Genomic DNA, 23,082 nt, shown 5'->3' with positions numbered 1-23,082 from the left:
TTGCCTTCATCTGCATCATTGAAGCTGAGTCAAAGACACGTATGACTCAACTCTTGGGAAGGTGGAGGAGGATATAGAGGAATGGACGTGCTATTTTAATATCCATACAGAGAAATATTATATATGCCTTCCACACACATCCCATTTGCCCATCAGCTTCTTTAAAGACTGGAAAAAGTAGTGTAGGTGGAGGGATCTTGATGGGGAGCTAGGAGTTTTTGCCACAAATACTCTTTCATTTCACAGATAAAATAAATATCAGATCTTACATGTAAATAATTGTATCCTGTTAATGTCAATAAATCGTAAGTCCCAGGGAAATAAATAATTGCTGAAAATGAAGTCTCGTAGGTGGCATGCTAGAGATTAAGAACAAAGGCTTCTTCAGTGATGTATTCCTTAGACACATACGAAATGCTTATTGTGTATTTGTTGGATTAGACAGTGGGATCATAAAGATGAAGTGAAACATGATTCTTGAATTTAAAGAGTTTATAGTTTGCCCAGTGACAAATACACAAAAGCTATTGAATGTAGTGTGATAATGTAACAACAAAGCTTCCTACATTTTCAGCACGGACCAACCTGGCCACAGTAGTTCAGAGAAGGCTTCACTGTGGAAGTGATGTAGAAGTTGGGTCATGTAATAAAAATAGAAATGTGTGCCCCATACATACGTAACCTTTCTGCAGGTGTTCTTTGAAGGTCTGAAGAAGATTTATCCAAGAGGTGGATTAGACATAGTTAAAAATGAAAATGTGCATTTTTCAGGACAAAATTGTGTTTCTGTTTACTTTTGTAATCTTATGCGTACAGTTCGTCCCGAGGACAAAACTGACCACTTTTGTTGGCTTAAGTTCTAGGCCAACAAGACCAATGAAGTAGGAAACAATAAAGAAATATCATTGGTGAATAAAGGAAGGAGGCAGAGGAGACAGGCAAAGTTTAGGTGGAAGAGAATAGAAGAAGAGTAAAAGTGTCCTTACAAGTGAGGTGAGGAGAACTCACAATGAACACTTGTACCTGTTATATAGCAGTGTAAGGACAGCTGAATGCATCAACAACTTTCTGTTTCTGACCTTTAAAAATTAACATACGAAACTATAAAATCATGTGACCTACCATAATTTTCATAACAAGTAGAGGATAAAGCTAACTAACTTAAAGTGAAGGACACTGAGTGGCTAAAGTGATGCAAATTAATATTTTAGAACCACATTTTGAGTATATAACTCAAAGTATTTTTCACGTAAGATTTTTTGAAATAGATTAATATGTAGCTATGAAAAATGATGCCACTAAATTATTTTAATTCATTTGGAAGTTTTATGCTTATATTTGTGCACAGTGTAGATATATGTAATAGTTTAGTAAAATGAATTTGAATAAATCAATAAAGGTTGCATTCAGTAGAATTATTGTCAAGATTAGAGACCTTGAAGATATTGTTTATTTTCTCATGTGATACTTGATTTAAAAGCATTTCATTTCCATTACAAAGCTGAATAATATAAGGTTTGTCATGTATAGGTTTTATGGGAAATTTGATATATTTAAGAATATTTATCATGAATTCTTGGCATATATGATCTATGTTTGCTTTGCTTATTAGTTACTAGTGAACACATTATATTTGTGAATTTTTCTTCTTCTTAAATGTGTATGGATCCTTTGGTTGAGTGATGTAGATGTTTTTAAAACAGATCCAGCTATTGCAATAATCTCATGTCCTTGTACCATTCCTGGGATATTTAGCAAGTTCTCTATGAGACCTTCACATATATTGATTGGCTTTTGGGATGTATTGATCAATGAAACTATAAAGGTTAACTGGAACATTGCCCAATGCTGGGAAGTGTGGTTGGTTTACCAGAGTGGTTGTCATGTTTTATGTACTGCCTGTAGAAGTGCTGGGGGTGTTTGTTTAATTAGAACTTTGATTAAATCATCACTACAGAATTGATCTAAACAATTCAGCAGGATTCCTGTTGACATCTTTTGCATCTTTTATATTTTTCTTTAAGAGAAAAAAGCCTCTAATAAACCAAATCAGCATTTCTTTCAGTGAGGCATATAAATGCTTTATAATGACAAAACATTTTTACACACTTTTGGTATTGAGTTAAATTATTTTTATTTTAATGTATTAAGCCTAGGAATTAATGTCCTCTTTTTACAACTTAGTACATATATAAAGCCAAATCTGAGTCCTAGACAGTATAAGAACAAACCCACAAAGCCAATCAAGCACAGCATGACAATATTAATTTAATATTGTGACTGATATTGTTTTGCTGGAGCTGAATGACTGATTGCAAAATGTGTCTGATGCTGTGACCCTGGGACTTTGAGTTTGGTGACATGCTCCTGGTGGTACCTCAATTCTCATGTCACATATTAGTAATTGAACTTTCATAGAGCCTTCAATTTTGATATAAAATGTACCATAACCTTATCTGACCTTTACTTATTATGCATGAGATGACAAAAACAGAAACGCAATGAAATTGCATGAGTACTCAGATAATCCAGAATATACTATATTACATTATTTAATTTATTTAGAGATAGAGTGTCATTCTATCACCCAGGCTGGAGTGCAGCATCATGATCTTGGCTTGCTGCAACCTCTGCCTCCTGGGTTCGAGCAGTTCTCCTGCCTCAGCCTCCCAAGTGCCTGGGACTACAGGCACACACCACCATGTCCAACTAATTTTTGTATTTTTAGTAGAGACGAGTTTTCACCATGTTGGCCAGGATGGCCTTGATCTCCTGACCTTGTGATCCTCTCGCCTTGGTCTCCCAAAGTGCTGGGATTACAGTCATGAGCCACCGCACCTGGCTTATTTTTTTTAATTATCTCAAAATAGAAACACAAAGTTAAAAGATTCTCACAGAGAACTCATTGACCCTGAGTCTATCTCCACACTCTACTTGGAGAAACACTACAATAAATAATTTATTAGATCAAGAGAAAAGGAATCTGGCCTTCATTAACAGTGTAAATTAATGTTCTTCAAAAAATATTCTTCATTAGCCATTTAATGCATTGTATAGTCATAGTTTTAAAGTAATAACTTTGTTTCACATTTTGCATATTGTATAAACAAATATGCAGGGTAGTTATACTATCATATTATGTTCACTGAAGGAATGTAGCCTTATCTTATATATGTAAGATGACTTACATATATTTGTGTTGAATTGAATACTCTTTATTAATAGAGTATAGTGGATTCTATACCTTTTCAAGCACAAATTTGGAAAACTGTATACATTAGTGGCAAAATTATGGTGGATTTTTCAGAATGCTTGTATAAAGGTATGTGGATGCATAATTGTGAAAAATTTCTTCTCTAATAGTCAAATTTTCTTCATTTTAGTCCAAGTGGATTATATATTTTTAAAATATCGTAAAGGTTGATTCAGTACTTGGAATATTTTCTTTGCAAATACTCTAGGAAATGTACAGAAAGTAATCAACTTTGAATTGTGCTATGTTTTAAAAAATCATTTGCAAACTCTTTAATAGGGATTTGTACTATATTTCTCTATATATCTATGAATGGTACTTTTCTGAGTGGTGTTTGGGTTCCAGTCTGGCCACCCAACTACTTAACATATAATGTACCTGAAATACAATGCATTAGCAGTGAAAAAAATAAAATCAATATTCTTGCAGTACTCATAACTAAGGGAGGGAAATAAATGAATATGAATTAAAATTTTTTGGAAATGTTAGTGTTAGAGAAAAGCAGATTCAAGTAAATATCTCCTGAGGTGGAATCAACTGATTACTGGGGTGAGCGGTGGAGGGAAAGGGGCAATCATGGGTATAATTTCCAAAGGATGAAAGGAACACTGCAGATTTTGCAAGCTGGAAACAGATACAAAAGAGGATCCTAAAGTTTTGCTTTTTTTGGTAGATAGAAGGTGAAGAAAGGATAGAGAATATATGTAAATTAGGGCTTATAATTTTTAAAGTGTCTATTTTAAACTTCTCATATTCTTTTTTTTTTTTTTTTTTTTTTGAGACGGAGTTTCGCTCTTGTTACCCAGGCTGGAGTGCAATGGCGCGATCTCGGCTCACCGCAACCTCCGCCTCCTGGGTTCAGGCAATTCTCCTGCCTCAGCCTCCTGAGTAGCTGGGATTACAGGCACGTGCCACCATGCCCAGCTAATTTTTTGTATTTTTAGTAGAGACGGGGTTTCACCATGGTGACCAGGATGGTCTCGATCTCTCGACCTCGTGATCCACCCGCCTCGGCCTCCCAAAGTGCTGGGATTACAAGCTTGAGCCACCGCGCCCGGCCGTCTCATATTCTTATATAGTACAATAAAACTACATTTCTTAGATAGTATGCATTTTTAGACAAAATACCTATTTACATACCACAGGTTTGTGTTTTTTTTTTTTTTTTCAACTTTTATTTTCTATTCAGGAGGTGCATGTGCAGGTTTATCACATGGATAAATTGTGTGTAGTTGAGGTTTGTTGTACAGGTGATCCCACTGCTCCAGTAGTGAGCATAGTATCTGATAGATTTTCAACCCCTGCCCCCCTGCCACCCTCCTCTCTCTAGTAGTCCCAGTGTCTAGTGTCTATCTTCCTCATCTCTATTTCCATGTGTACACAATGTTTAACTCCCACTTGTGAGAACATGTCATATTTGGGTTTCTGCCTCCATGTTAATTTGCTTTGGATGGCCTTCAGCTGCATCCATCTTACTGCAAAGGACTTGTTCTTTTTTATGGCTGCCTAGTATTCTGGGGTGTGTATGTACCACATTTTCTTTATCCAGTCCACCATTGGTGGGTGTCTAGGTTGACTCGGTGTTTGTGTTATTGTGAATAGTGCTGCAATGATGGAACATTTAAGTCCATGTGTATTTTTGGTAGAATGATTTATTTTCAACCAAATATTTATTTTCTTTTGAGTATATACCCAGTAATAGTATTGCTGGGTCAAATGGTAGTTCCGTTTTTAAGTTGTTTGAGAAATCTCCAAGGCGCTTTCCATAGTGGCTGAGCTAATTTACATTTCCACCAACTGTGTGTGTTCCCTTTTCTCCACAGCTCTACCAGCATCTGCTGCTTTTTGATTTTTTACTAATGGCCACTCTGACTGGTGTGAGATGGTATCTCACTGTGGTTTTGATTTCTATCTCTTTAAAGATTAGTTATGTTGAGCTTTTTTTTTTTTGTATATTTTTTGGCCTCATGAAATACCATAGTTTTAAATGGTTTTGAAGGTGCATAGTCACTAGCTAAGGCTCCTTTCTGTGTTCATCTTTCTGTTATCTGGGTTGAGTTTTTTAGTTTAGCCACACAACTCGTCTCTTACCAGTATCCTCACTTCTCCACTTTGTCGTTCCATTTCACTTCTGTGGCAAAACTCCAGACCTGGATCAATCCAGTTTCTTACTAGCTTCATTTCTGTATCCAATATGTTGAATTCTGTTAAAGAAAAGTCACATAACTACAAATATGGATTCAATATAAATTTATGGTCTCCAGTGTCCACTGGGACTTCAACGCTGCATTTTGTTTTCCTTTAGCATTTCTCTAACAAGTTTTTCTTTTACCGTTCAAAGGCCTTCCCACCTCTGTCCCTCAAGCTTAACAGGGTACATTGATTCAAACCCAGGAATGATGATGAAAATTTTCTGTCACCAGAACTACAGACTTACCTGAATCCATACCCATTGTTTTCTCTTTCCCCCCTTTTAAAATAGAGGCTAATCTTTTTTTTTTCTTTTTCTTTTTCTTTTTTTTTTTTTTTTTTTTTTTTTGGTACCCTGGAGCCATTTTATCAATTCTTTTTAAGGCTCTTGTTCTGTTACCTTACCTAATGGCCATGTCACTGCTGGCTCTTTATCTTAAAAATATTCATAAGTGTTTCCACTACTAGCTGGTTTCTTACCTATTTTCCTTCACTGATTAACTTTGGGAAAAAGCCATTTTAACTTCCTTATCACGCGCTAAACCAAAACCCTCTAAAATATGTCTCATTTAGCTAAGGTAATTCATACTTTCTTCTTACTAATTCCAATAGATGTTCAATATTTTACTTCCTCTCTTTATCATATCTAATATTTTTGTCCATTCTCTGACAGTCTTCACTTACTTCTGTATACCATTCTGCCCTCATATTCCTTTCATTCTTCTGTCCATTTTGTCTAATTTTCCTTCTTATATGCTTCTTATTTTGCCTGTTTCTTCACTTGTAAGGCAACCTACTTATTCTAGGTTGCCTTCTCTTTCCACTTTACACATTCTTCCTGGGTGTTTACATCTGCATCAATGACTTTTTTATTTTTTTATTTTTTTATTTTTTATTTTTTTTTAAACCACATATGCGATGGTTACTCCCAGTGCGACACTGGCTGTTCCCAATTCTGTATCATCAGCCCACACCTTTCTCCTGATGTTGAGATCATGTGCAGAGTTGTTGAGTAGATATCTATACATGGTTGTTCCACTAGCATCTCAAATTTAAACATGCCCAATATGAATGGCATCACTTTCCAATCATTTGCTAAAACCTACTGTTAGCCCATTCTTAATATTTCTCAAATACGATTATTTTTCTCCCTATTATGTAATAATTGAGTTTATGCAATAATCATCACATTATTGATTCTTGTTTATACAATAATCATTGTATTTTAAGAATTTGGAAAGTACTTTTAAAGAGGATGAACATTTTTCAACTGTTACACATTGTTCTTCAAGTTAAACTTAATGGATGAAACAAGGCTCTGCATCGTATCTAATATTGTTTCTTCATACCTTTCCAGTTCATCTCACAACCCTCTTCATCCTGAATGTTTGCTCTCTCTAAACTAAACTGCCTTTAATTTTTCAGCCAAATGGAGCATGCCATGATGATTAGAGATTTTGGCAGAAACTTTCCAGTGCGTAAAAGCAGGAGGAAGTTACAGTTACCCAATTATTAATGTCTAGAGTGGAGAGATGTTAAAAGGGTAAAAAGTGGAGGCAATGTTACTCTGTCTTTTTGCTGTATACATCCTACTCCTGTTATGTTAATGACAGGCATCAATTACATATTTCATTCTTTTAGACCTTGGACTTCCCTTTAACGTAGAATTATTTTCTCTGTCCACAATGGGCTGTTACATAAAAACATTGTTTTAAAATTAAAAAGATATTTTTTTATAAGATGTGATAAATTCTAATGACTTTCTTGTAAATTTTAACATATTGAAGAAATGGAAGGCAATATCAAGACTATGAGCACATATACATAGAGAAATATAGGCTGTAATTTTCTATGAAATTGTACTCTGAAAATCACAGTAGTCTTGAAAACAAAAAGATTATTGAAATATTGGTCATTTTGAGCTTGAACTGAAGGGATTAAATAATTTTCTATTTAACTTTGCTTGTGAATACATAGTCTGAAAATGACCAAATATTGATTGAAACCCAAATGTGAGGAAACTGGTAATGAGAAAAATTATTATTCTGAGTCATGGTATTTATTCCTTCATTTGGAGAAAATTATTTGAGAAAAAATGTGCTAGTAAATATTTTCTGGACCACTGTCAGATAACTATTTTGAATGTAAGATAGCATTTTGTGATATTTTTTGAAAAATTTAATAGAATGCCATTCTTAAATATAAAATAAATATTCCTCTGTGTTTTAGATAAATAATAAATTTTACTTGTGAATGTACATGTGATGTTTTTATCTTTGGAAGAAAGATTTTTCTAAACATCTCTAACTTTCCTGCTTTCAAGACACATATCTCAAATTAAATTGGTTTAGCTTAGCATTATCTTAAATGAAAATTATTTCAATGCTGTATCTAATTAATTGTAACTGTTTAAAATATTACATTCCTAGAAGCTTCTTATATGAAAATATTTATATTCCTAAAAATTCTCTTTCAAAAAAGATAGTTTTACTACCAGATCTTAAGCAGTTTTAGAATAGTTGATTATTTTCACAAATATTTACCTGGATGTATAGTTAATGCATGACCAAAAGAGTAAGTTATTCATTATAGTTAAAATTTTAATCTTTTCAATGGCTGTCTGTATGTATACAAGTAAAACAGACTAAATGTGTATGCATGTGTACATGAACACATGATTAACATAGTACGTTTGCAAGTAAGGTACAGGTATTTTATATAACTCTATGAAAATTCTGCATATTCTCAAGAACATTTATTTATAATTTTAGCAATCTGTTTCCTCAGATATTATGGTTGGTTTTTAAATTAGTTCTATTTTTTGTTACTGTTTAGACAAGGGTTTGCAGTGTAACACTGCTGCATTTTGAAACTATGCCTTCCCTTGTCTTCTTTTTCATAGAGTTTTCTTTGACGTGGTTTTGAAGTTGCCAGTGATCACTATATTTTTGCTACAATTTGGACGCTAGGAGTATTTTTTTTCATACAAGCATAATTTTCCTTAGGTGAGCACACTTGCTGTTTTTTGAAGCAAGTGCTAATTTGTCTTGTAGACCATGGCTTTTGGCCAATTTTGACCAATCTATATTTGAGCTATGAGCATTTGGTCACAAAATTATACTAACCCAAGGACTGGTTTTGAAAGATTTTTCCAGACTGAATACATAAAATTTTTATTAATTTAGTTTTTATTATTCATATAAATATGCTTTCATTTTATAACTCTGAAATTTAAAGCTTTTACTTCTATCTGATGCATTATGTATTATGTTATATATAAACCAAATATGTATTCATCATTTTACGATATATAAATTTTTGTTGTTGCATTTTCTTATTTTACCATTATTATTCCTATGTCTTTTTTTTTTTTCCAGACTCCAAATTTCTTTGGTTTAAGGACCTACCATTTCTTTTTCATTTTTGTATCTGCAGACTTGACTTCAGTTGAGGACATACAGCAGATATTACATAAGTTGAATCAATGACAGGATATTTATGTATGACTTTAAATTACTATTAAAATGTTTCAGATAATTTCTAGTGGGAAGAATCACACATTGTTATATCTAAATAAACATATTCATTTAGTTTGCTCTAGGCTTCCTACACAACTCAGCTCAGTTATTCACACACTGGCAGTGTAGTATCTTCCTGCTACCTGGCTCTGCTCCCCTGGGATCCATATTGCCCTTGGTGTCAGACTGAAAATCAATTTTAGTGGTCTATGCTTGTATAAAGCCATTAAATTATTAACAAAAAACAACATTAAGAAGATGCAAATATGAATGTTAATTGGGTGAACGGCACATGGTTAACTTCAGCTGAAAAAGTATTGATTGTAAACAATCTATGTTAAAGTATTTTCCCTTTTGCTAATAATAGAAATTGTAACTATACTCAGACATTTATGGTAGGATAAGAATATGTCATTGGATAAAAATAATATCTGTTTTTTCTTTGATAATTTTCCACCTGAAGTTGATAAAAACAAGGTGAACCCTGAAATAACATATCAAATGCCTTATGTATTGAAGTTTCAATAGCACTTTGAGTGGTTATGAACTCATGTTTTCCTATACATTTTCTCATATATATTTGGATTTACAAATTACAGTGGAAAATTTTAACAGAGTGACATTTAGCCCTGAAAACTACTGGAAAAGAAATTCGTACTATTGATTTCGTAAACCTTTTGTCTGTAGACTAACTCTGGTGTGGTAATCAGGTTATCAAAACATTGAGGAGCAGCTGTAACAAGCAAGGCCAAATAGACTCCATCTAGTGGTTACACGGGCCTGGTGCAGCCTAATTGGATTAAAAATTATTTTCAGTGCAGTGGTTGACAACTCAGATGCCTCCAGAAGTGGGTGGATGGGAGAAAAATCAGTTGTTGGTATATATCACGCTTTCTATATGGTTAGGAAACTATGGTGTAAGCACATAACATAAAATAAACAATATTGTAAAATAATATATTTTAAACTCAGAATTTAAAAAAGGCAAGATGTATGATAAATGTCCCTGTGAACAGTGAGTTATATGCCAAACCACTAGGCTGATCATCTGGTTCAATTGATTGCTGTTATTCAAGAACACAGGGCTGGTGCTGCTAGACTTAGAATTTTTCTAGAGAAACTGGAGATCTAGATTTGTTTATGAAACCTACTAAATTTAATATGTTGGTTCATTTTCTTAAAATGTGATATGGCCCCATCTTAAATACATCCTGGTCACATTTGGCCATGGCTTACCATTTTGAGATCTTTGTTTCAAACAAGGTTTTGAAATTTTAAATCTCATTTCTTTCAGAGGACAGAAAAGTTGTGGGCATCTTCTACCAACACTGTAAAGTGAGACTGGAGTATTAAGTTACTGAATCATTGTTAGTTTGGACCTTGGTTGAATGTCATTTTTATTCAACAGCTGGCACAATTCAGGATGCTGAAACCACAGTTTTGGATAAGGCTCACTCTTTTCCTTGGTCTTTCTCAGTGTGGTGCCTTAGATGAAGTGCCCAGTAATGTGATCATGGACAGTGGTCAATTTCTGCAGGGGTTGCCTGCTGAGATATTGGGATATAACTTCCCAGTTTTTGTCATGTTTTTTTTGAGCTCCATATATAATTCAAGTTTATGATTTTTATTACTTTGGTATATCTTTCTCATAACCTGCTAGCAGCTTGAAGTTCCTAAAACACAACACTCAATTATAGAGTTTACAACACAAAGTAGAATAAAACACTGAAAGTTTTTTTTTTTTTTAACTTTCTTTCACCAGAGCCCTTAACCTTGACCACACCTTTCCCCATCTATACAGAGGAAGTGAATAAAGAGAAAAGAGAAAAATGGCCAGGATTCAGAATTCTTTAAACTTGTTCAGAAAGTAGGAGATACTAAAATGAAAGGAACCACAAATAGCTCTGTGGCCTAATTTCTTCTCCCAAGCCTCCTCTGTTCATGGTGTTCGACAGTCACATTCAAAGGCAAGCTATGGTCCTTCCAATTTCCCACCATGACTGTACAGGCCCTTCAACCCCCTGATCTGATTGACAACTGTCTTCTCACTTGTTTCTTCTCCAGGCCCCTGGTCTCCTAGCTGTTCCTTGATCACATCACATATGATCTCCTTTACCTCTTACACGTTTGTACTGCACTGTTCTCTCTGCCTAAAACAGCACTTTCATATACACATTTTTTCAGTCTCCTACATATCTTACTAAACTGTTTCTTTCTTAATTGCCTTTCAGTGAGGTTCCATTGAGCATTACATCCGCCGCTTCCCCTGCACTCCAAATCCTCTTTGCTCTACCTCCTTCCACCATATTGATTGAAGATATTTTTACTATAATACGTAATTTTCTTATTTATTATGTTTATTGCTTATTATAAGTATTTCCTCTGCTAAAGCGTATGTAGCTGGAAGCTAGAGATTATCTTGTCTTGTTTACTCATCTGAAGTATCTAAAAACAGTGCCTGACATATAATAGATACTTAATTTTTTTTTTTAAGTAAAAGAATGTTGAACTACTTATTCATTAAGGTCTGGGTGTACTTCCCATAGCCCGTTAGTTATAATTGCCCATGGGAGGGATTCTTGCAATAAATTATATCGTGTGGGCTTATGATCAGTTTTGTTTTTATTGCTAGAAAGTACAAAAATATGTTACAGGGAAGAGACATTTGTATGTTGAGGTCTCAGAAACAAAACAGAACTGTGTATGTTTTATCCAAATACAGAGGGAAATCACTTCGTATAAGTAATTAGTGTAAAAAAAAAAAGGATAAAAAATTGGCTTGAGGCAGTAGAAAGAGCAAAGACTATGAGGTCAGATGACCTGTTACAGCATTTGCTAGTTGATCATGTCCTGTTACAGCATTTGCTAGTTCTGTGACCTTGTTTAGCTATTTATTAGCTTTGAGCCTTAGTTACCTTTTCTTTAAAATGTGAATATAGGAGAATTTGTCTTATTTGCCCTTATTAGTGCTTAATGATAGGTTTTCTTTATTAATATATACTTGTTTCCTTTAACAGTTACCCAACATCTATCTAAATTGCAATTATTTTGTTTTCTGTTCACCTGACAGATTCACCTTTTGCAATATATATAGGCTCTACAGGGGCAAGTCTGTGTCTTTCTTTTCTCAGTGTTGTGCTCCCAGCTCTTGCATACCATGTCTGGCATATAATAGTTGCTCAGTAAAAATGTTGTGACATGAAGGGTTAAGCAATATGAAGTCATCAAGTTTGCATGAAATATGAAATAATAATAGTAGGTTGGTTTATAATCAATAATTATAACTGTCTGTTTTACTGTCATCGTCGTGTACATGTTACTCAGGCTTCTTTAATCTACTACCAAGAGGGTGATCCTCTTCTAGTATTACTGCCTTAATTTAGAAGTTTAGTGAAATAATACAAAAACACTTCACTGATCTAATGGTTTTGATATAGGTCTCCAAGCTTGCTGGTGTCTTTGTCAAGCATGGCATCAAGAAGGGTGACACTGTGGTTATCTACATGCCCATGATCCCACAGGCGATGTATACCATGCTGGCATGTGCAAGGATAGGTGCCATCCACAGTCTCATATTTGGGGGATTTGCTTCTAAAGAACTAAGTAGTCGCATTGATCATGTAAAGGTAAGTGCTTTATGTTGGGAAATGGAGCTGTAGCTACCTATGATTTAGTCATATTTATCTGTGGATAAATCATCTGAGAATGATCTATACTTGTTAGATCCTCCCTTCAAATGGGATGGTTGATAGATACTTTTTCTAGAAATCATTATATTAAATATCAAAAAGACACTGACATGCATATGTTTATTGCAGCTTAATTTACAATTTCAAAGATACGGAATCAACCTAAGTGACCATCAGCTGAAGAATGGATAAAGAAAATGTGATATATATATATACGTATATACGTATATATATATGTGTATATATATGTATATACGTATATATATGTGTATGTATATATGTATATATGTATATATGTATATATATATGTATATATGTATATATGTATATATATGTATATATGCATATATATGTATATATATACATATATATATAGTCTGTTTGAAATATTCAGGTATTTAAAACAGCACAGTGTCTGACATAGTACTCATTTAAAAATTTTTAACTATTATTAATCTATGAATTTAGTGCTGGAGTTAGAAAAATTTTAACTGTAAATTGACCAGACAGTACATATTTTAGGCAGTATGAATGACGTGATCTCTATTGCACCTACTCAGCTTTGCTGTTATATGTGGCACAGAAGCAGCCTTAGACAACACATACATGATAGGTGTATATTTTTCAATAATATTTCACAGAAATAGGCTGTGTGCTGGGCTTGGCTCACAACCACACATACATGATAGGTGTATATTTTTCGATAATATTTCACAGAAACAGGCTGTGTGCTGAGTTTGGCTCACAACCACACATACATGATAGGTGTATATTTTTCAATAATATTTCACAGAAACAGGCTGTGTGCTGGGTTTGGCTCACAAACACAGTTTGCAGACCTCTGATTTAGACGAAGGAGCATTTTCTTTCAGTCAGGGCAACCAAAGAAGCCTTCCTAAAGGAGGTGAGATTTGAGTTAGATCTTGGCTAAGATTGAGCTAGTGGAAGAGAATGACAGAGTAGGATCCAAAAAGGCAAAGAAAGATTCTGACTCAAGCAGGAGACACAGGAGATGGTAAAATTAATTTGGAAGGACAGTAATGTAGACTAATGTGACTAAAAGGTGAGAGAAGGTGAGCTTGCAAAGGCAGATTTTGTCTGACCTGGATTCTGTTAACCAGTAGAGGTTTTTGAACAGGTGAGTGTCATGTTTTAAGCAATGTTAAGAGGAGGCATGTATTGCACTATGTGAGTAGGAGTGAAGCTGGAAGCTGAAATAAAAACCATTGATAGGTGTTTTGGGCAATATGAAGGGGAAAAAGGACTCTGGGAGGAAGGTCCTTATCGGAGTAAGAGATGGTTGACCTTTAGAGTTTTACAAGCTCAAGATGAGACATTCTTAATGGGAAGAGAGCTAATGTATACTGAATGCCCCTGAGTACTAGCTATAGAGTGAGGCTTTGCATATCTCAGTTTATCTTATAATAGTTTAGTTATTAAAATAAGAAAGCTGATTTTTGGACAAACCATCTGGGTCCTTTCTTTTTTTTTTTTCTTTTTAAACATGTTGCATTAGTGCTTATGAAGAAAATCTAGGGAAAAAATATCAGTCACTGATCTGCAAATAAAACTTTTTAAAATTGTGGTAAGTTACAGGGGACTTACAATACATAAAATGTTAGCAACCGTCAGCCTGGGACAGCACGTCTGCCGGGGGTCTCTCGACCTGCAAGAGGGTCCCAATACCTGGAAGAGAGAGTGCGCTTGAGTGGGGATCTAGAGGACTGATAGGCAGTAAATTTTATTTTTCAAAGGGCAGGAATAAATACACTTTCTTCTGCTCTGGTTTACGTCATAGCAAGAGGAAATGCAAATGTATACCTTACATGGTCTATACAATAGAGAAGTCAGATACACAATGGTTGCAAGAGGAAATGCAAATGTATACCTTACATGGCCTATACAATAGAGAAGTCAGATACACAATCAGTGGTTGTAAAAAGTAACAGAATTTCCTGTGATCACAAAGCTTGTTTACATCCAGACATTATTCCTCCTGGCTGCAGGTATCTCTGGTTTGATCTTGTTTTAGAACTGAGATGTGAAAAGGTTTTCCTCATCAGAATATCTTTTAACTGAATTCTCTTTGTCTGCTCCTGACTCAACTTAACTCAACTTCCCCATTCAGGAGTCTCTGAGTCAGAAATCAAAGCCATCCCTTATGGTGGCATTTGCTTTGCAAATATCCCGACAGTTAAACCATTATCTAGAGTACAAGGCAGTCAGGTAAGTAAAGAAAAGGTTAAAACTTATTCTTAGAAAGAGTCATAAAAAAGTTAAAAGCAGGAACGGGTTGCTGGCAGGGGGTCACTCGGTCTAGCAGCACTGCATAGTTTTAGGCCCAAATGATATCATGGTTGATATTAGAAACTGATCATTCATCTTTAAGTTCCTTTTTCCGGATAGCTCGACTGCCTGCAATAGGAAACTGTTTGGGATCAAACTCACCGTATAGTGAGACTCACGCCTTTTGGGGGTCTCACACGGGAATGTTCCCCACAGTAAAATAAATAAGGATTTACTAAACTTTTGGTATACCACTTAAGGAATTTTCATTGCAAACACACACGCACACACATACATACACACGCCTAAGACTCTTTTGTTAAGGTGTTTATGCAATAAATGCTTTTATGCACAAGGCAATTTGTCAGGGCATGTGTAAAGAGAGAAGAGGGAGATAGAGATGTATATCTGAGATAGTGGGATAAAATTAGTGTGTAGTTGAATTAGGAATGATTTTGATGTCATGGTCTTCAAATAAATAGGCTAAAGAAAAAGGTTTAATGGAAGATGGAAAAGTGGTATTCTAACAAGTCAATCTAGACTCAATAAAATCTCCAATGTGAAAGGAATTATTTTTTCAGAGGAAGAGTCTAATTTTGACTTTATTAAATTCTAGCTTTGATATATTTTATATATGCTCCTAATTTGATATGTAGCTTGCTTTTATTCAGAATTCTAATTTTAGGGAATGCTATCTGGAGCTATTTTTGTGAGTATTACAGATATTAAAATGTGAATTACATTCAGATGTCTGACCTTTAAAAATATAATGAAAGGAAACATACTTTTTGCTTTCCCCCCCCACCCCTTTTTGTTTTAAGACAGCTTGATACGATGGAAAGAGGTTCTGTACCAAACAGAACTGGCCGCCTTTCTGCCTCCACCACTTGTAACCTGGGGCAAGCTATGTAATTGCACTGAGCCTCAGTTCCATGAATATTAAATTATGTTCAAAAAGGTGACAGTACTACATATGCATATATTTAGTACCATATAAACCTTTCCTAGATGAAAGGTATTATAACTAGAAATCAGAATTCAGGAATACCTGCAATACCTTGGGTCGATTATCTGCCTTCTGAATAATTTATTATATATCTCTTTTGCTTTGGATCTCTTGGTGAAGAAACAATATACTTAAAAATATGAGGACTTCTTTTTCTGCAAATTAATGAGTTCTACAAATGTTTACTGAAAGCTCATGACATGCCAAGCACTGTGCTAGGTATAAGAAACACAAAAGTAAATGGCATCCGAACTTGGAGTAAGCTCTGAATAAACACTGACTATAGTCAAACATTTGAGGCATGTCCAGAATATACTGAAGAAGAGGATTAACACAAGCTGTGGTTCCCTCCAGAAATACATTTTGGCTACACCTGTGTTTGTCCTAAAGAATGACTTATCAAGTTAGCAAGTTGTCAGGTAAATAGTATAAAGTGTGTCTTTTTTTTTTGAGACAGAGTCTCACACTGTGGTCTGGCGCCTGGTCTGGAGTGCAGTGGCGCCATCTTGTCTCACTGCAACCTCCGCCTCCCAGGTTCAAGCATTTCTCCTGCCTCAGCCTCCCAAGTAGCTGGGATTACAGGCGCCCACCACCATGCCCAACTAATTTTTTGTATTTTTAGTAGAGACAGGGTTTCACTATGTTGGCCAGGCTGGTTTCAAGCTCTTGACCTTGTTAACTGCCTGCCTCTGCCTCCCAGAGTGCTGGGATTATAGGCATGAGCCACCATGCCCAGCCTAAAGTGCATCTTAAGGACAGGGGCAGGTCTAGGTTTTGTGGAGTTTGGAACTTAAGTCATTTGGGGACCTTTCTAAGAAAATAATATCTAATATTTGGGGAATGTGAGTATATATTAAGAATGAGAAAAAAATACAAATTATTGGAGATTTGGGTCTTTTTTTGCTGCAGTCTCTTTACACATTTAGAACAGAAATATGTAGAAAATCTATGAAATGCCACTACAACCTCAGCAGCAGCCAGCTCTTACTGGGACTTCTTAAGGGGCTTCAAGATTTACATTTTACTAGTTCATGGCAAATCTACCTGGCTTAATGAATTATTTGGAAGGAACTTATATACTTCATACCTATGAGTCAGAAACATCATTGAGTATGCAGTTTTGAACAGGTAAGTGAGATTTATGTGAAAGCGGTTAAGTCTATAACAATTAAAAAGGGTTTGTTGGTTTACAGACCATTCAGTAGAAAATGGAATTATTCAAATGTTTCTTTAGAAATGTTAAATTGCCAGTCTGCAGCTAAAATATTGTGATTACCTTAATTAACATTGTTAAAGCTTTCTCTCCATTATTCTTTTTTAATTGTAGCCCAAGGTGGTTGTTACAGCATCATTTGGCATTGAACCTGGAAGGAGGGTAGAGTACATACCACTTATAGAAGAAGCGTTAAAAATAGGACAACACAAACCAGACAAAATTCTCATTTATAATCGTCCAAATATGGTAATCCGAATATTGAATTTGATTCTTGCTTATGGTAATATGCTAAGGATGATTTTAGTTTTTACCATTTAAAGGAGACACTTGATTTATAAGCTATTTAGTATACTGCTGAATATCATTGTTATTTCTAGAAAAAAATATAAAGAAAACCTACTGACTTCATGAAAATCTAGCTTAAAACCAAAAGACTAAAGCACAGAAACATGTGTGAGATTAATGAATTGGGTTATATGTATACTGCTATTGTATTTTTATTAGCTCAGATTATAATAATTATGATGTCAAGAATTGACTGTTTACTGTGTGATTTTTAAGATACTCTACTAATTAATATATTTTCAATTTTTTTTGCTAACTCTATTGACTCCATGGTAATATTTTTCCTATTTTAATAAAAGAGGACTCCAATGAACATGGAGATAAAGTAACATGCCCAGTTTGAAAGTGCCAGAGTCAAGATTTGAATGCATGCACTATGACCATATGCTTAACCCCTCAGCTGTCCTGACTCTTGGAGAGGTGTGATTAATTTGCATGAAAATATCTTCTTAAAATTTAGAAAAGTATTTAGGCCAGAAATAGAACTATGCTCAGTAAAACAAGACATGAATATTCTAAGTGAATAAATTATTCTGTGATCCATGAAGGAAGGGAAAACAGTATAATATATCAATGAATACAATTTACAGTTACTTTTCCTATAACTTTGACCTGATGATCACCTTACTTCTTCACTCAGGCAAATCTCTAGCTATTTATGATGAGACCAACTTGGGTTTCTAGCAGATTAATTTTTTTTTTTGCAGAAGTGAAATTGCAAGAGTGCAAAGAATCATGTGCAATTTGTAGAACTCGAGACGTTTTCTTTGAAAATACTTAAATGACAAGATCTGAGACAGATTGTTAAAAATATGTCATTTTGATTACCACCTAGCAATTCCCATTACCACATTAAATTCCTGTGTAGAGTTTTAGTAGTCTGTGGTTCATGAACTATTGCACTTAATGATTTTAATGTTCTTATGATCTTGAAGAAGAATTTTAAGTTTCCTTTCAGATGACCACAAGCATTTTTTTTTTTTTTTTTTTAAAGCTGCTTTGCTGTTTAAATCAGGAAATGCAAAATCAGCAATATAGAAGGCTTTGGGTAAAAAAAGTTTAGAGGAATGGCAGGAACACACACATAATGTATATATATGCGTATATGTGTGCTATTCACATTCATATGTAGTTTTTACAGAAATATGTACCAAGTTCTAGGCCCAGTGCTAAGTAATTCCAAATACTTTTTTAGAATTTAATTCTAACAAACCAATGAAACAGATGCTGTTACTCCCCTTATTTTACAGATAAAGAAACTGAGTAATGGAGAGGGTATAGCCCAAAGTCATGGCTAATAAGTGGCAGAGCCAGGATTTAAACTCCAGTTTAATGACCGTAACCAACAAGATGTATGCTGTGTCTTTCACTATAAACATGTTGGATATGGATATCAATGTTCCTTATTCAGATTTTTCTAACGCAAGTTAATGCAAGTCTCTTCTCTTTCTTTTTAATAGAGACAAACTGTCTGCTACCCCCAATAACTAGCTTGCTTTCTCTGCTTCTCTCTTTTTCTTCAGATTCTTTCCTCTATTTTGATATAGGTGAGGGCTATAGAGGTCTCTTGTTCTGTTAGACCTGCTGTTTAGGCAGTAATTAAGCCCAGTGGACTGGCTTTGCTATGAATTTAGAGAGACAAAAATTTTGAGGCTCAGTGGTGTGTCTTACTAACCAGGATTGCATTTTTGTAAGAGGAGATAAAAACTTGGCTGCCACACCTAAGCCTCAGGCAAGCAAAGATGGAATCAAAGGGTAGAGCATCAGTCACTCCTGGACTCTCCCAATACTGCCTTTTAAGAATTACAACAACTGGGAGAGATATATCTATAGAAGTAAATGCATATATATGAAAATATTTTTTTTCTTTCTTCATTTGTCAGATCTCCTTTGTCCATACCTCTGTTTCTTACCCTGAAGAGTAACCAATTATTGAATTCCTAATTTCATTAGAGGCCTATAAAGTTATCAACCTGTAATTATTTTTGTGATCACTCAAACTATGTTTTTATTTTGCAGCGTGATGATTTTTATAGATCTCTGTGATGTCAAAAGCTTGGTAATTTGCAAATTTTTAGTTGCTTTTATTCATTGTATAAAAAGAAATGTAAACATATGATTTGATCACAGTCAACTATTTTATTTATTTAAATGGCAGAGCCAGTACCTATCAGAGTGAGGCTGGATAAATCAGTTTGGCCTGAAACTTCAACTTGATAAAGGGTCTTCAGTTCAGCTATAAATGTGTTTCTTCATACAGGTATCATATTCATATAGGCATCATATTTATGATATTAAAGTATTGGCAAATGTACCTATTTAAATATATAAACAATTTTTACCACCCTGATTAATGTGTTAATCAGCCTAGAAAATGGCAGTGGCATGTTTTTTCTAAATTTTTCAGTCTTTGGGGTTATCTCGGGAATCACTTCCATGAAATAGTTACCTACGTCTCTAGATAGTAAATCTCATTAATTTTCACTGAGTATTACATAACTTTGCTTGTGCTTGTGCTAACATGTTTGCTAATTATAAACTTCCTGATGTGTGATCTTGAGCTCAGCTAACATTTAAGAAAATGACCAGACCAATTGGCATTAATTCTACTTAAATAGCTATAATTCCCCATCAGAGTAACTTTTCCAAGAGCCACTTCCCTGCTTTTGACCCATCTGCCCATTCCATTGTCACTATTTTTAAAGAAGTCTGTCTACTTTCTTTAAAGGTGTGTCTGTTTAACTCATGACTCTATTATCACAACGTTTACAACACAGAGCTGGTTCTTGAAACAAAAAAAGAAAACAAATATTTCTCCAACAATAATGAATGACCTAGAAAGAGAAAAACTTGTATCATATTTTAGATATATTACAGACTCTGACTAAATTTCAAAACTGTATTTTGGTCTTCAAAAAGCAATAGTAGAATTCTTCTCTACTCCTGAAGAAGAATTACTGTTTTCTTATTTGGAAAGGTAGCTGTGTTATTACTCCCAAAGGCCATTGCATGAAGAGAAATTTTAATAGCTTAGTTGACAAATCATTATAAAGATGACACTTCCAAAGTAAAAGAAATAGGCTATGAAAAATAAAAATTAGTTTATAAAATTATTAGTGTACATACATCTATAAAAACATGAAACCTTGGTAAGCTATGAGTGTTGAAAACATTAGTCTACTGAATTAGACTGAATTTCTTAAGGATATCATCAGATTTAAATGAAACATGTATTTTTGTCAGTTAGTTAAAATGAATGCCACACTTTTAGACTTTTTATAAACATTTATGTTAAATCATGAACTTGAACTTTTTAGTCATAAATCTGATGTTTAGTGCCATATAGGCCTAGATATTCAGCCAGGTGCTCAGACTTAAGTAGATTTAGCTACTTTTTATTCTCTTGATTTCATCTCCTTATTACAGTACATATTCCTATACTTCTGCTGTGCAGGAGGCGGTTCCTTTGGCTCCAGGTCGTGACCTTGATTGGGATGAAGAGATGGCGAAAGCCCAGTCACACGACTGTGTTCCTGTTCTTTCAGAACACCCACTGTACATTCTTTACACATCTGGCACAACGGGATTGCCTAAGGTACTCACTTTCTTAGGGATAACTATCTATAGCAGCAGATTTACTTGGCACCAAAAGTGTTTGATCACTGACTGGAAATGTTTGCAGACTGTACTTTGAAGTTTAGACTGGTACTTCCTCTGCTTTTATTTTTTTTCCTGTCCTCAGTCTGGAGTGCAGTGGCATGATCTCACCTGACAGTTACTTTATATCTTAAAGGGATGTTATGCTTAATGCTAAATATAAAAAAAATTACTATTTAACATCAAATATTTTGCTCTCATTTCTTCCAAAATAATCTCGAATGCCAGAAATATACAATTGCTTTAGTAGATGTTTGATTGAATATCAGCTGGTAATAACGTTACATAAAAATATATTTTAAATGAAATATTTTGATTCTTTTAAATTGAGGTATAGGTTTCATGCAGTATAGAATTGATTTTCGATCTAGGGTAATTCAATTCTTTATTATAAATGTGAGTTTGAGAATTGGCCTCAGCAGTTTGAACAGAGGCAGTTTATCCAAAGTATTGAGCTATTTGATTTACAGCATGAAAGACATTCAAGGATTTTTAAACCTGTTTACCATGAAAGGTGTTTTTAAAAGCAAAGCTGAAAACATCAATATTCATAAATATGTCAAATACCAACAATTACTACTTTTGCCTGGTATCTCCAAATAACACTGTTTCTTCATAGACCCTTACAAAGGATAACAGTATCATTTTCCTTACTCATCTTTAATCCTTGGTTTAATATTCATTGAATCATAGAATTTTGGTAGGGGAAGAGATTTTCACAATCATTCTCATCCTTTAGGACAATGGCTTCTGTATTACCATTAGATTTCTGTAGCATCAGTATTCTGAAAAATTCATCTCAATCATTTTTAAATAGTGGTTCTATTAGATTAGATTAGCTTTTTGAAAGGAAATTTAAGATGTTCCATATAAGCTTGGCTTGTGAAAAAGAACACTTTTAGTAGGAGAATATATTCTCTCTGAGGACACAGGTCATTTTTTAGTATATTTTGGTCTACCATTATGCTTTGTACATAGTTGGTGCTCAATAAATCTTTGTTGCGTTCATACATGGATGCATACACATGAAGATACTTGTTTTATTGTAGAATTGGAGCCTTATGATTTTTGTTACAACTCTAGTGACTTGAAAAATATTTCTTCATATCGAAGTCTGGAAGATTTATTTATTAAATCATGCCAAATACTCTGCTGCACACAATTTTCAACCTCCACTTTTTCCAGTTCTGTATTGTACACTAGCCACCTGGAGTTCAACTGAACATTTGGCTATAAAATGAGACTCGGCAAAGTTATGATCTAATATAAAAGTATCAACATGAGAGAAAATTCATGACCCTGAAAACATAGTATAACTTAATTTTTAAAAATTACAGTTTCTTAGAAGCTTGAAGAAATCATAAAAACGTTTGTTCTACCTCAAGACTTTAAGTCACTGAAATTGGCTGTGACCTGGAGTAGAATCTTATGAAAGGGGCAGAAGAAAAGGTTATCACAAATTAAAAGCTGACTTGCCAGTGTAGTAGAAATAAAATAAAAGTAACACACAGAGGATTAGATTGAAAAATGGTTCCAAATATGGAAGAACTATAGCTCCAGTTTTTTTCTGAGAGGTTCTTTGCTGGATTCCTTTCAGTGCCTAAACGGAAGATCCTTTGATATGTCTGTCATCCTCACTTTCCTCCTAATGTACCATCCTGAAGACAATTCATTTCAATAAATTTGAGAGTGTTTGAATTGTGTGGAGATTTTTGTACCCACATTAAATTTGACCCAGTTTAATGTACATGTACATGCATTGAGTGCTCATTCTGTGCTAGAATAGATACAAGTAAGACTAAAGCACAGTCCTTCTAGTCTAGTAGGTATGAACACAGGTAAAGCAAGACAGAATGTGATCTTTTAGTTGGGAAGATAGGTGACTACACACAATGGAGACAAATTAGTTTTCAGGCTGTTTA

The 23,082-nt window shown here is 34.3% G+C and overlaps 1 protein-coding gene across 2 annotated transcripts in view; it reads left to right on the top strand.

The window, feature by feature from the left end:
• ACSS3 (acyl-CoA synthetase short chain family member 3) overlaps positions 1–23,082 on the top strand; it is a 175,008-nt gene that overhangs the window by 38,378 nt on the left and 113,548 nt on the right. For both annotated transcript variants that reach the window (XR_012518404.1, XM_003927836.4), the window contains exons 3-5: positions 12,399–12,587; positions 17,270–17,404; positions 20,958–21,098. Coding sequence is in view for 1 of the 2 variants with exons in the window: in XM_003927836.4 (XP_003927885.3) it covers positions 12,399–12,587; positions 17,270–17,404; positions 20,958–21,098 (465 nt within the window). In the remaining variant the exon portion in view is untranslated. The remainder of the gene's footprint in view (positions 1–12,398; positions 12,588–17,269; positions 17,405–20,957; positions 21,099–23,082) is intronic.

The sequence above is a fragment of the Saimiri boliviensis genome, chromosome 7 (assembly GCF_048565385.1).
Source record: "Saimiri boliviensis isolate mSaiBol1 chromosome 7, mSaiBol1.pri, whole genome shotgun sequence".
NCBI classification, from domain to species: Eukaryota; Metazoa; Chordata; class Mammalia; order Primates; family Cebidae; genus Saimiri; species Saimiri boliviensis.
Note: the sequence above shows the minus strand (reverse complement) of the source record. Positions and strands in the feature narration are given on the sequence as shown.